Genomic DNA, 14882 nt, shown 5'->3' on the forward strand with positions numbered 1-14882 from the left:
ATCCTTTCTAATATAGAAGGGGGGGGGGTTGCCTTCGAGACATTCTTGACTCCTGGCAACTGCCTGGACAAGACCCTGCAGTTGCCCCAAATGCAACTGCAGCCCTTTCTTTGAAGGAGCTGCTTTGACTAAGATTTATTCTGTTCAACAGGCCTTATTCCTATGTGAATGCATATTTTACAAGGTTGAATCAGCAAAAAACCTGGTGCTTGGTGTTGTTTCATGAGCAAGAAGAGTACTGTTTCTTTTGACAGCCATTAAAAGATCTGTTTTTTCTCATTTAGAGCTGTGTAATGTTAACAGTATCAACAATAATAATGTTACTTATGAGATATATCAGTGCAGTTCCATTGCTATTAAGAAAAGTACCTGGTAATATTTCATATAGGTCATTTTCTTTAACTTTTTTTCTATAAAATGACTTGTGTGCTGTTTAATTACTTAAAATTGGGAATATTTATCCATTTCTGGGATTATCACAATTATACATGACCAATTGTATGTCATTATAATTGGGTCAGAGAGAAAAGGTTATCTCAGGCTATAATCCAATATCCATATACATGGAACTTTACACTCATTATTTTGAGCTGACATATACAGTTCTAGTGTTAATCAAATCAGTGAGTACCAACCCTTATTACTAGAATATTGCCTTCTTTTTTCCCCTCTTATATCTTGGATCCTCAAAGTTTTTTGTTTGTTTTTGTTTTGTTTTGCATGCTTTACATCATAACATTCTTACAGTCCAGTACAAATTCACTTTGGAATAAATCAGTCTGAAATCCGGTGGACAGAGCGAAAAAGATTAGAATCATAGTAATCATTGTTTAGGATTAATTCAGTTTTACTAAGTAATAACATCTTTTGGAAAAAAAATATGGCTAATAAAATTGTGCTTTCTAAGGATACATCACTTTTTCTTTGATTTTTGTATGAACTGCACATTAATCTTTCATGCTGTTCCATTCTATGTGTAATTAATCAAAGGAGATTGATCTTGAAAAGACAGTTAACTGTTATACAATTAAAGGATTCCAGATGGAGAAAAAAAATAATTGACTATAATAGTAAAGCCAGCAAAAGCAAATGAAATGTTGATTCATGAATAGAAACGTCTACAAATATGAATAGTCTGAACAGTTTGTTAAATTTGGCCTTAGGCGGTTCTTTGATAGAGGCTCAGTACTTACACATCAGACAATCAGACTGAACAGCCTTTTCAGGGCTTAAAGAATTCTGTGAAACAATAGGCAGTATTAAATTTTGAAATGTGATTGATTGTTTCCTTTGTTGTAAGCACTCTGCTAAGCATTTTCCTTGTGACATAAAATATTTGAAATACTCAGGGGAAAAAGACTGAAATAAAGTTACTGAAAATAAATATTGGGTAGAGTAACATTTGATAAGAAATGTATAATTATCCATCATTCTCATGAAAATGTTGAGTGCATAAAATATTTTGCTATCAGTAGCCATCTGCTGCTGATATACTCACATTATAACAGGCATACCACTGCTTCACTGGTGGAATGGACACTGTACCTATGTAGATTTAACCTGAGAAGGGAGGGAAAGCTCAAGCATGCACTCAACAAGAAAATGCACTGAAGCTTCTGGAGAAAGTCAGAGTGTTCAGGTATAGCTCATATATCAACCTCTCCCTCTCCTTGCAGGGAGATATGTGTTTTCCATTTGTGATTTGGAATGTTTTAACTAATATTAGCTGCCAGTTAGTCTGAAAAAGACAGGGTTTGCCATTTTTTTCATCAGAAGTGCTTATGATACTACTTTCCTCTTTTAATGCTTTCCAAATATTAGAAATGATTACCCTTGGTTACTCCATAAAGTTTAGATGATAAATGCAGTCCCTGTCCAGACACATGCCTTTTCTGTTTTAGATAAGAAATTTGGTATGTCAGAAATCTGTATGTAGAAGAAAACTGTAAAACATAGCAGACTTACTTGGTCTACTAACCCAACTAGTATGTTCAATAATTTTTAATGGTCCTGGATTGGTCAGAAAAGGCAGGAAGGTCTATGGTAGCTAGCTAAGAGTCCAAATCTAAATGTTATAAAATGTTGTGAAAGTCTTGCATCGAAAAACATGTATTCATATGAAACCCTTTGTTGCACCTGTATAGGTCTCCCTGTCTCATACCAGTTCTTCCCCTTTGCCTCTATTTCTAAAGCTAGCTGTGTCATCTATGCAAAGTGGCTCATGTGCTTATTTTGAGATAACACTTGAAAATCAAACCATTACATTTAATTGTACAGTAGAAATAAGAACTAAATGAGCTTCTGCTTGTTCTTTGCACTCATTTCATTTTTGCCAAATGTGTGAGATTTTCACAGATTCTAGAAGTCACTAATTTCCAATAGATCTAATTTGCATTAAATGGAATAGCATTACAATATCTATTTTCCAATTGTGATGATTCACAAAAGAATCAAGTCACGCTCCTCTTTCTTAGCTGTGACTTTCTGCAAAGTGAACAGCTTAACTATAAACTGTTCTGCTTATGCTTCACAACATGCTTAGAAGTGTCAGCCATAATCCCAAACAATTTTACAGACACCCAGGAGTTGATGCACATAAATATTATTTTTGCTTTACACAACAAATTGCTTTGCCATCTTGCAAATTTATTCTTAGTCTTTTTGCATTTTAAATGCAGTTTGTCATGTGGCTTCGGAGACCAGTATTTAAGAACCTCAAGCCTCATCACACTTGAGGGGTTAATCATATATTCCTGCAGCTTTTGTCTGCAGTCCAGTTAAATTTAAGCATTGTGTACATGCTTATACCCTTATGTAAGAGTATGTTGGTGAGATTATTACTGCATTAACATGCAATAGTCTTGGACTGTCTTCCTAATGAAACATAAGAAAAAGATGGACTTATGACTGACTTGCTTTCTGTGGAGATGCTGTCCATTCCTAAGCATGTTTATTTTCTGGAAAGTACCAGCATATTCAGTGAGATGTACTCTGAAATGAATGCACTGAAATGTGTAGTTTTAGCTATAATTAATTTCAGGTGAGTTATGGTGAATGACCAAACTTTATTAAGGATAACTGTTGTAAAACAGATTTAAGTTCTCTCCAGACTTCGTAACATATTAAATAGATTAACTGAAATAAAGGGGAATTTATTTCATTAAAGGAAGAAAAGTTAAACTCTGGCACTGGTGTATTTTCTGGCCATTTTCTGGTCTCGTTAACAATATAATACCATAATATAATTGTCTATTTAGAAACAAACTTCACTGTGTTCATTAATAATTATTCTTATTCAAGTAAGAAAAGAGATTAAACTCATCCTTTCCCCAACTTGGTGTCTGTTGGATGAGTTTACATTTGGGGAGCATTAGGCTGAGAAAGACCAGATCAGTCAAGAACATTGTTTTTTCAATGGATTCTAAACACAACACAACACAAAACATTGAAACAATTCTTCAGTAGATACAATCCAAATGTGTAATCCTATACAGTGGTACCTCGGGTTACGAACTTAATCCGTTCCGTGACTCTGGTCGCAACCCGAATTGGTCGCAACCCGAAGCAAATTACTTTCTTTGGAGCCATGCTGACAAGCACACCAAAAACCTTCCAAAACGCCACAAAACACACCACAAGCCTCACCGAACGTCTCCTTGCTACCGCAATCTCGCCCACAGGAAACCGCGACTGCGTGGCAGCAGGGAAAATGGCCGTGGATCCAGTTTGTAACCCGAGGCGGAGTTCGCAAACCGAGGTAAATTTTTGCGGCCGGAGCTGGTCGTAACCCGAAAAGTTCGTTAACAGAGGCGTTCGTAACCCGAGGTACCACTGTATTGCTGTTCCATACAGACAAGTTACACATTACAAAAACCATGAAATTGGGTGACAGCATCAAAAATTTCTCAGTCTTATTTCTTATGTTTGATTCCAGTCACAAAATGAGTCAATCCATATTATGTTCCTAATATAAGGTTTACCCGGTTCGTCTTAGACAAACTCTCGTGACACGTGTGTTCAGCAAAGAAGTTTACTCAAGCGTAATGTAAGTAAGTACAGACAAAGCCAGGGTTGGCTTGGCATAGCTTACATGGTATTTGATAGCTTCCCCGTTCCCGCACTTTACCTGTTGCTTAGTTACAGATTACCTGCAGTAATCCCCCCTCGCCCAAATGGCAGATTCAGTCTGGTGCTTTTGTCTTTCTGATTGCAGTCTACGGGTTGTGCTGTTGTTGCCTTTGTTGGGTTTGCCTGTTTGCGGGGCAAAGCCGGGAGTTCTTGATCGTTGGTGATTGCTTCGCTTCTGAGCCTCTGCGCTTTCCTTTGTTTGCAGCGCCCGAGGGGAAGCCTGAGGGGAAACTGCGCTGATACAAAGTATCCGCTTGCAGTTTTGAGTTAAGCGTTGCCACCTGGCTGTAATCAGTTCATGGTTTCACTTCCCCTTTTTCTCTACTAGCGCCCGGGCGGTGAAATTGACTAGGCGCAGATGAGCAGCGCTTCGCCGTGCCGTGCCGTGCCGTGCCGTGCCGTGCCGTGCCGGCTGAATCTGACACCTAAATCACTGTAATTCCTTAGAATTTTTAGATGCAAAATAACTCCTGAAAACCAAATTTTCCTACCCCCTTTTCTTTTTCTTTTCCTTAATGTTAGAGCCATAGTTATGTCAGCCAAAAAAATAAGCTATACCTTAGTAAGTTTGTTCTTCTCCAACCATGTCTTTTACTACTATGAATTAACATCCTATTATTAGAAGCAAACTAATAGTATGTACATAATAAACAAATATGTCTTAAATTGATTTTATTATAACTATGTGGTCTTTATTCTCTTATGATTACGTATAAGTGGATTCTTGGTTGAGGGTTATATTCTGTAATGTTTCTTATTTGTGTGAATTCTTCAAACCAGAGAATTTCTACTAATGACTCCAGCTATTTCCAAGAAACATTGTACTATGGAAGCTGCACATGATTAAATTAGACAGTATAGTTAAGAGAATAAGACAAAACTGAATATGGTTGAGTTTGAAAGCAAACAATTTTTCATCCTTAGAATAGTTTATTAACTATAGTGATATCTGCCATTTATAAAATATCTTCTCTCTGTTATGTAATGCATATTTTAAGTAAATTACCCTTAGAACCTGGGAACACCATAGCAATAAGTCTCCATTTTGCTGTACAGCATTAAATATGCACAAATCTTAAGGCTGCCCAAATTTAAAATTACTTTCTTAAAACAATGTCCCTGTGAGAGATTGTAGAAAATCTGAGTAAGGAGTGGAAAAGAGAACAGACATAATCAACAGACAACAAGCGAGTCAGTTGAAAACATAAATGGCAACTGAGTCCAGTGGAGAGAAACCCAGAAAGAAGCATTTCAAATCATTCAAAGAGGCTCTGCTCTATTAACTTACTAAAAATGTGGCAACTTTAAGATGTGGGGACTTCAACTCCCAGAATTCCCCAGCCACCATTATAAATGAGGTTAGGAAATTCCTTCATCATTTCCAAGATTCTGTATTTCTCCTAGTTACATATTTAAATCTGTGCAGTTCTTTCTTCCTTCATCTTGCCTAGCTACTATATGTGGGCCATGACGGTTTCCACCAGGTACTAAATGTGATAGCACTGACAAAAAAAAAAAAAAGACCTCTACTTCAATCAAATAAAATATTCCATGGTGAACACTGATAACAGTGCTGTAAACTAAAATATGTAGCACTCTGATTTCATAGTCTCAATTAAATCACTGATCTGAACACAAATGTATTTCCTGGCAGGAGCACATTTTTGCATAAATGTTTTTCTTTAATGTTTTAGGTGAAAGGTCCTCCAGCTGCAGGAGCGTTTAAAGAAAGACCAACGAAGCCCACAGCATTTCGCAAGTTTTATGAAAGAGGTGACTTCCCAATTGCCCTTGAGCATGATACAAGAGGAAACAAAATAGCCTGGAAGGTAGGTCAGGGCACAGCTGTGACAGGCAGCTGCATTTATTGAAGTGACATCTCTCATTGCCAAAAACCCGTTGGCTTATAAGTAAATAAAGTAGAGTAATTTCTTAGCAAATAGAAGATGGTGGGGGAACAAGTCAGAGACTGGCCTCCTGAGTCAGCCATCTACCTTGGTGAACAATTAAATTATATGCTGCAAAAAGGAAGATGACAGAGTTGCTTTGCCTTAGAGAACTGTCTCCTGCTCAATTCATCTCTATTTTTATGAGGACCTGGCAACCCAGCCTGTTCCAGGCAGTCCATCAAATGATGGAAGTGGCTGGATACAGTGAGCAGCAGCCATTTATCTCCCCCCAAATTTCACCTTCCTGCAGGACAGTTCCAAATGGAAGCTTTAATTACCTAAATGGATAGGTCAAGATTGCCTGCTCCTTTGAAATGCAGAGCAGAATACTAACGAACGCAGATTCTCATTCCACGGCTGCACTCCCAGTCTGCAGCATATGTCAGACAGCGTAATCGCTGTCATGCATGCCCCTGTTAGAGACTGACCTCCACTGCTGAAACCATTATGGCTCTGACATCTCTGACAAAAGGTTAATTGGCTTCAAAATAAATGTATTGCCTAATGACTTCATTCAAATGCAGCCGTGTTTCTCTCCAAAAGGCTCAGTGATGTTATTTGTAAAACTTGCCAATCTTTTAAGTAACTAGAGCAGGCTTTTAAATTTAATTTGAAAAATGAATGCTGATCTTTAACCTGTTCTTTCTATTTAATTATTTTTGTTATCAAAGAATGAATTTCTCTGTTTGTGTGTGTTGTTTATTGGCTGGACTAAGATTTCAGACTGGACAAGGATAGCCTGTAGTCAAACACTGTATATTGGGAGTAATATAAAGAGAAGCACAGAACCCATTCTTAGAACATCTGAGTAACTCATGTTGAAAGTCAGCTTGATTTAAACTACCATAATTTTGTTAATTAAAATAAAAAAATAAGAAGCTCTTAGACATGACAATAACAATAATAATAATTCTCTATAATTTATGATATTAAATAATTTGGCACCCTGTAAAACTTACTAAGCAAGATTACATCCAAATTTAGTGGATATATTTTGCTCAGATATATTGGCCAATGACTTTTGGCATGACATTTTCTAATCTTATTGAATATTATTACTGATATTTATATATGAATGTTTATGTAAACTTTATGATATTTATATAAGAATGTTTATGTAAACTTTATATGAAACTGTAATATTCATTATTCTGTTTTGATTTTCCTCAAGGTTATAATGCTTAAGCCAGTAATACATTTGATTTGAATTAATAAACACAGGAAAGAAATCACAAAGCAGAATTGATGGGGCAAGATCCATCAATTACAAAATGACTTGTAGACTAACTTAAACAGATTTAAGTTTAATTATATCTATTTTTTTAAAAGGTGGCATAAGCTAATATTGCTTACTTACAAATTTTAGTGGTAAAGATTTAGAAGAGAAACGGAGGGAAATGCACAGAAGTGTAATGAGTATTTTACTATTTTCAGTCCCTATTTTGCTGCTTATATTTACTGGATATAGCAGAAGGTTTTACCAAGTTCCTGCATGGTATCAAGAGAACATGAGAATTAAAAAGCTCCTGTAATTCCAGCCCTTGTTTTATCTTTAGGTCAGCTGATGGCTGAATCCACCATAGGTACCAGTCTAAAGCCACATCCCACCGCTGCTTTGCTTTGCTTTCCTGGAGCCAGCAGGAACTCATATCACTGTATATCTTGCTGGTTGTATAGCATGCCCTTCCTGTGCAACTGGAAGAGGTCTGCATTGTGCTGATTTGATGTACAACATTCAAAGAGCCATGATTGATGGTTCTCTGGGCTGAAATACCAGCCTTGTATAATATCATTCAGCTTTTGAAAAGCCTCCTCTAGTTGGAATGCACAAAACTCTGCATGCACTGCATTATTTTCCTTTTTCTTTCACATTGTACATAGACTGAATAAACTTTTTTTTTTTTAATCTTTGAAACTATAGGTCCACCAGATGATTGTTCAATGTAATGATCCCTAGCTGGCAGCAAAGAGTTTGAGGGTTTTTTTAAAAAAAAATCACTTGGCTGCCTTCTAGCGGTCATCTAGATTTGTGTAGCTGAGATGCAGTTGTTGAATCAGAGTTTTGAAGAGCTGGAGTTAAAGGAAATTCAGTTGTAAGGATTGATGTGGAAACTGTAAGCTTTCTAAGGAGAGGAATCAGGACTTACCTGGAAGCAACAACCACTGGAAAGGGTTCTTCCAACAGGCAGTCTACTGAAATGCAAGATTTGAGTCCTTTCAGTTATATGCATTAAGTCAGCAAGGTGTGGTCAGTTTCAAAGCTTTGCACTCTCTAGAGTAGAGAGTAGCCCTTTAAAAAAAGGGGGGAAAGTGGTTGTGGAAGCCAGAATTCTGGTCTCCCTTGCAGCTAAAAGCGGACTGATGGTTGACCAAAAAGATCAGGGACCAGACTGAAGGGGGGAGGGGGGGAATCCCATAGGAAACAGGCAGAACCAGTTGAAAGCCAAGAGAGAGATAAATATCTCTTAGCAGTAACAAGTAGTAGCAGTATTATCTTTTAGATGCATATATCCTGATTGAGCTTCTCTCCTAATGAGAAGTAGTATTGCTATTGTTATTATTATGTAAGTAATGTTTCTTGTAACCACTTATTGTCTTACCGTTTAGGTTTTCTGCTATTTATTCAAACCCATGATGAGCAAAATGGTTGGTTGGGATGTTAGATAAGGATTAAATCAGAATTCTTGGTTTTCAACCATGAAACTGTCACTCTATCTTTCAAACTGACTTCATAGCCTTGGTGAATAAAATGGGGAGGGGGAGAGAACTCATGCTACCTTCGGCTTCCTGGGAGAAAGGGGAATATCATTGTAATAAATAAGAAGAGTGATTTACATACCAGTATAATATCTACCTAGCTATAACTAGGCTGTTATAATGTATTATTATAGCAGTAAGGCTACATAGGCTTTTTATTTAGATAGTCTTGGGTTGTGGGCATTATGAGCCCATCTATGAGAAAAGGCTGTCTGTGCATGCAAATATTCCTCGCATATTTACTTTCCATTCTGTGTTGATTCAGTGAACTGAAGGTGGAGAATTTTTTCCATCTCACGTTCTTGGCAAGGTATGATGCAAGAGCCAGAATTTATTTTCATGTCATTTATTTCATTTAGTCCAAAGTATTGTGTTTCTGATCATTTAAAAAAAATGTATGAAGTGCTTTTGTATGTAACCAGTTAAATCTCTGTCTCAAGATACTTATATCAACAGTCTATGATTCTACTCAACTGTGTTGCTGAATGATTTATGCATGTCTTATTTTCAAAATGAAATAATTTTAAAGGCATTAATATGAAACTTTAATAGAATATAGTCTGTAGTCTTGAACTACCATAATTGCTGGCAGTTCTTTTTTCTAATATGGCTCTCTTTCTGGAATGTATTAGGTATTAATTAGCCTGCTTTTAAATAAATCCTACTGGGAGAGTACAAATTTTGTCATTGTATCATAATTGTAATATGCAATTGCAATAGAGAAAAGTTAACTTTATTTTCTAGCAGTGATTTTTTTTTCAAAATCCACTTATTTGAAGCCTTTGGTTTAATCCCTTATTTTTTCACTGAAATAGAGCTTAAATATGCATAATTCTATTTGAACAGCTTCATTTGGTTACTACTGATTTATCTCTATAATTTATTTATTACAGAGATTTGAATACTACCTTAGCATAGAAAGATTCCAGTCTATTTACAACAATATAACAAAGCTCAAAAATTCCTATATCCCTTGCACAACATATAAAATCCAGATAAATAAGAACAACCCAATTAAAACAATACAAACACCCCAACATGATCACTACCATCCATAGGTCCACCAGAACAAGAACCTTTTAACAGGTTTGCAAGAAATGAGTAGGATGGTGACCAAATGAATCTTGGGAGTATGTTGGGGATACCACCAAAAACGACTGCCTCTCAGCCGCCATCTCCTTAACCTTGTGTGGTAGGAACCTAAGTATCCCCTCTCAGGATGAATGCATAGGACAGACCAATTCTAGTTTAAGGAGATGCTCATGCAGGTACATGAGTGTCAAACTATGTAGGGCATAATAGGTTCAAACCAATATTTTGAATTAGACCTAGAGATTTATTTGTAGGCATGACAGAAATACTTGTGTTAGCTGCTGAAATGATTAACTCCTGCCAGTAGCCATGCCACTGCATTTTAAACTAATTGCAGTTTCCAAATTGTCTTCAAAGGCAACCCTCTATTTGGTATGTTCCAGTAGTCTGATAATGACATAACTAGTTCATGAGTCCCTGTCACAGGAGCTTCACAATTCAAGCAAAGCCGCAGCTGGTGTACCAGTGAAAGCAAGCACTGGGACTTCCCTGGCCTCCTTCAAGATGGCAGAACACCAATTGGTTATTTATGCAGCATCAATCAGTTTGCAAATTTGGTTTTACAGTGCAGTGCATTCATGTGGGCAAAAAATATGGTGACATCCCATGGAGAAGGTATCTTCATAGTGAGAGGCAAGAATGTTGTACTTCCAGGAGAAACTGACCTTGATAAAGAAAGTGATACCTCTTTGCACCAAGTATCCATAGAGGAGATTTTGGAAATACAGTGGGTGGAGTGGCAATCTAAGCAGGAGCTGAAGAAGTTAAAAATGCAAGGACTGAATGAGTGAGACCTCTTTTTCACAAGGACTGATATACTGGATGAATACAAAGTGTTTGCTTAAACTGTTTCCTGTGTTGAAGAGATTGTGTTCTAAGATCCCTGTGTGTTGGACATGTGCTTTATTTTGATTTTGGACTATTTTCCCCAAGTACAGAAAACAGTTTAATCATCATGACATATAGTTCCTCCCATTTTACAAAATCATTACTCCTGAAGACCTCAAAAATATTGGTACTTTCATATAATCCAGCATGTTGGAGCAACTGTAAAGAGTGCTGGCTTGTGACAACATTTTTAAAGCTTTTTGAAGGAGAGAGATGGAGGCCAAAACATCTCTATAGGTCTGTGACAAGATCATGGATAACATTCCATTTCTTGCTATCATACTACTACATTGATATCCTACCTTTTGTCTAGAAGCTCAAGGTAGAAATACAGAAGGCTTTTCCAGACCTTTTCTGATATAGTCTTTCACACAACCCTCCCATCTAAAATACCAGGTCTGAAAGGCAAGAAGACTTTCCAGTTAGCTTTGAACATGATTACAAGGACCTGCCATTGGAAAGAGAAGCTAATTTCTCCTATATGCAGAAATGCTTTCTACTCATGTATAGGATTTGTACTACTTTGATGACAAAACTGCCATTCATAGATTTATTTAACATAATTATTTAGAAACGGCATTGAGAGGACAGTATCATTGATGTGGTTGTACAGGATGCAAAATTGCCAAATGCCATAAGCAAAGGCACAATATTACAAGAGCCAACTTTTCCCCAATTAACTAGAACTATAAAATGTGCAGTGATCAAACCGTATTTATTGAGTTTAGTAGAAAATGTTTAAAATGATCATTTGACCATCTTTTTGTTGTTTTTAATTCAATATTCCTTAAAACATTATAAATTGGTGTTTCTCATCTTGTAGTATATATGCCATTGGTAGTATGCAGAGGTAGCCTAGATGGGATATCACTGTCCTTCCCGCATCAGAAGGTGAATGAATGAATAGCTTTATTACAGGTCACAGGTTCACCAAGCATATTACAATTAAAAATATATAATAAACTGAGATAAGAGCAATATAATATTCAGGCATAAGTTCTGTGAGCTACACATGCAAGCATAGTGATAGTTTAAATAGTTGTTTTTGTTTGCCCAAAGGAATTTCATATAAAATGTATCTCTTTGTGTGGGAATGGCCTAATGAGGGATATTAGCAACTCACTATGAGGATCTCTGTAGAAACCACAAAAGAGTAAAAGAAGGGTCAATGATTCAGTGCTCCCAGACTGACAGGGCAAATATTTTCTGCATAATGTTTTTTTTTTAAACTTGCCCTCCAATACACTGATTGCAAAATGTCAAAGCACAGTAGTATTAAAGGCCCTATAGAATTTATTAACTATACGCTGATCCATTTATACAGCTGGTTGAAACAGATTTTAGTTTGTTTCAAGTTATATTTCAGCAGGTTGAAAAATTAGCCAGTATTAATAAAAACTTAGCCGTGCCCTTGTTTCAATCCTCAGCAGCTGTGTGTTCTTCCAGGGCTGCATTAAGAACACATCTTAAATGGCTTTCATAAGAAATTAGTTTACACTCTTTCTGGTTTAGAATTAATGATACCTAAATTTAATTGAGCCTCATACAGGAGCTGGGCCAACAGTTTGGCTTCAAATTGTTGTATAGCAGCTGAAATATACTATGTGTCTTGGGAGAAAAGAAAGAAATAAAGAAATACTGTTCTCTGGTCAGTTGAGGCATTTCACTTTATTCAAACAATTTTTATAATTGCTCAATCAACATGCAACTTAGGGTGGCATACACATAATAACAAAAAAACAATGAAAAATGCTTCCCATATATTGCATCACAAATTCTGAATATGACTCAAGCTACCTTTTTCATGGGCTTCCCATCCAAGGTAGTTTTTTTAATAACCCCTCACCAGCTGTGCGAGATTAGTTTTCTCATTATTAATTGCAATCACTGATCCTTGGAAAAGTGGGATAGTGCTCTCTTGTCCTTTTTTAGTCTTGTGGTCTGTGATAGAATTACCATATTATGTGCATAGAACAATTTAGATATGGCACTGTTTGTCAATTTCAAAGGATGATGTTCTTTATTTAAATATCCCACTATTGTACTGATGGAATAATGGAATAATAATGGAGGCAAATTTGCACCGTGGTTAACTCCACTGGTAGTTGGCACTAATCTGAGAGATGGCCTGCTATATTGCACCTCACTCTCAGTTTGGTGTTCATATGAAGCCATCTATCAACTGTAGATTTAAGTTTGTGCCAAAGGATTTCGCTGGAAATGGAATCAAAGGTTAGGTTAAGGTCTACAAATAAAGCAAACAAAGCTGACTTAGGAGTCTGAATCTATTTTTCAGTGAAGACAAAAGTATCAAACCCTAGTCTAGCACAGAGCAACCCACCCTAAATCCTGCCTGTTCATTGACCCCCAAATTACAAAAGAGTTCTCAAGAGAGAAGGAAGAAGAGAAATAGAAATGGAGGTTAGTGCAACTAGTCTCCAGTTGAATGTGCTTAGGGAACCAAGTATCTCAGCTCTTTGTTACCTGAAGTCTTTGGAAACCAAAATCATGTTTTCCATTAGTTGGTGTTTCTCTCTCTCTCTCTCTCTCTCTCTCTCTCTCTCTCTCTCTCACACACACACACACACACACACACACACACACACATTATTTAAACATCTTTCTTGATTTGTTCTTAGGGGAAATCTGCTTTCTCAGTGGCAAACACTGTTTCAGCTCCAGTTAACTTTCACTCATTTTGCAATTACAACAGTAAGAATTAATGTCAACAGCATTACTACCATGCTTCTGTGTCCTTAAAATGTATGAACTGATACAAATAATAATAGACTGTATATCTCAAGTTTGGAAAAAGTGGAGGGTTTGTTTTATCTTGGTGGAGGCCAGGTTCTTTGATATGATGGTTGGCAACACCCAGAATATGAGCAGTGAAGAACTCCAGATCTGAATGACTTGAACAATAATTGCAATTTGCAATGTCCTTCTAAAACCCATAGACATAGGTAGTTCTGTATGCAGCTTCCAGGAGTAAGACCCACTGAACTCAACTGACTTATGTATATATAAAAACACACAGGACTATGCTGTTATTTTTAAGCCATGCACTTTCAACAGGATTATCTCAGTAAAAATAGTTAGTGAATCATCCTCCTTGTGACCTAAGTTATGGAGAGTCAAAACACAAGTGTATATGATTAGGCAGAACAACTGCCATGTTAAGATGAAATGATGTCTGGAGAATTTGCATGCCATTCTGATTACCTTGTTACTGGGAATACATTTTTGTTGGTATATGTTTGAAACATTGTAGGGGCTAGGTTTTTTCAACAGTAACTTTTGCAGAAAGGATCTTCCCAGCATACTTCAGTGAAAATGGTGTCATAGCTAGGACCAGTTCAATTTATTTGCTGCTCTAACTAAACTTCTGAAGGGAGAGGAGTAAAAGTAACTCTGGAGCACAGCCAGCTTGATTTAAAATATGTTGTTACACTTACATCCTTCTGCTGGGTTTTCTATAGGTATGTGGGTGACTGATTTGGGATGAAAATTTTGAGTTAGGTAGAGCTTTGGTTTGATCTAGCATGGTGCTTCTTACATTCGTATAATCCTAACATTCTTTCTATTCCCATTATTTGGCTGTCTCTAATATAAAAGCAAAACCCACTTCCTTGATCTCATATTTTAATGGAAGGCAAACAATTGAACAATCCATAGACAGTCTGAAACAAACTTCATGTCATATACTGCAGATGGTAAAGGAATAATATATATAGGCACACTGTATACAGAAGTAACATACTATGTGAGGGATGTATGTGTGTATGTGTGTGTGAGAGAGAAAGAGATGATATGATACATTACAGCTCTGGTAAAGCTAAGCAAGCGTTGACAGGGTCTGTAATCTGAAAGGGAGATTATTATACCCTCTTGCCCATGGATTTCCTGGCCAACTTAATAAACTATTATCCTTTCATTATTTTTGAAACACTTTATTTTACAATCAAAAAGTGCAATATTGTAAACAAAACTTTTTTTATTCAGATGTATAGTATGTTGCTCATATAATAAAGTCTAATTTCTTTCAAGGCTTAACCTTTGTTTTATCTG

General features: G+C 36.5%; 1 protein-coding gene across 3 annotated transcripts in view; it reads left to right on the forward strand.

Moving 5' to 3' along the window:
- PACRG (parkin coregulated) overlaps positions 1–14882 on the forward strand; it is a 267294-nt gene that overhangs the window by 45564 nt on the left and 206848 nt on the right. For all 3 annotated transcript variants that reach the window (XM_088142816.1, XM_088142835.1, XM_025164686.2), the window contains one exon: positions 5823–5957. In XM_088142816.1, the coding sequence (XP_087998942.1) occupies positions 5823–5957 (135 nt within the window). The remainder of the gene's footprint in view (positions 1–5822; positions 5958–14882) is intronic.

The sequence above is a fragment of the Python bivittatus genome, unplaced genomic scaffold, assembly GCF_059951505.1.
Source record: "Python bivittatus isolate LINGU-HERP-01145 unplaced genomic scaffold, Pbiv_v1 ctg000020_np1212, whole genome shotgun sequence".
Taxonomy (NCBI): domain Eukaryota; kingdom Metazoa; phylum Chordata; class Lepidosauria; order Squamata; family Pythonidae; genus Python; species Python bivittatus.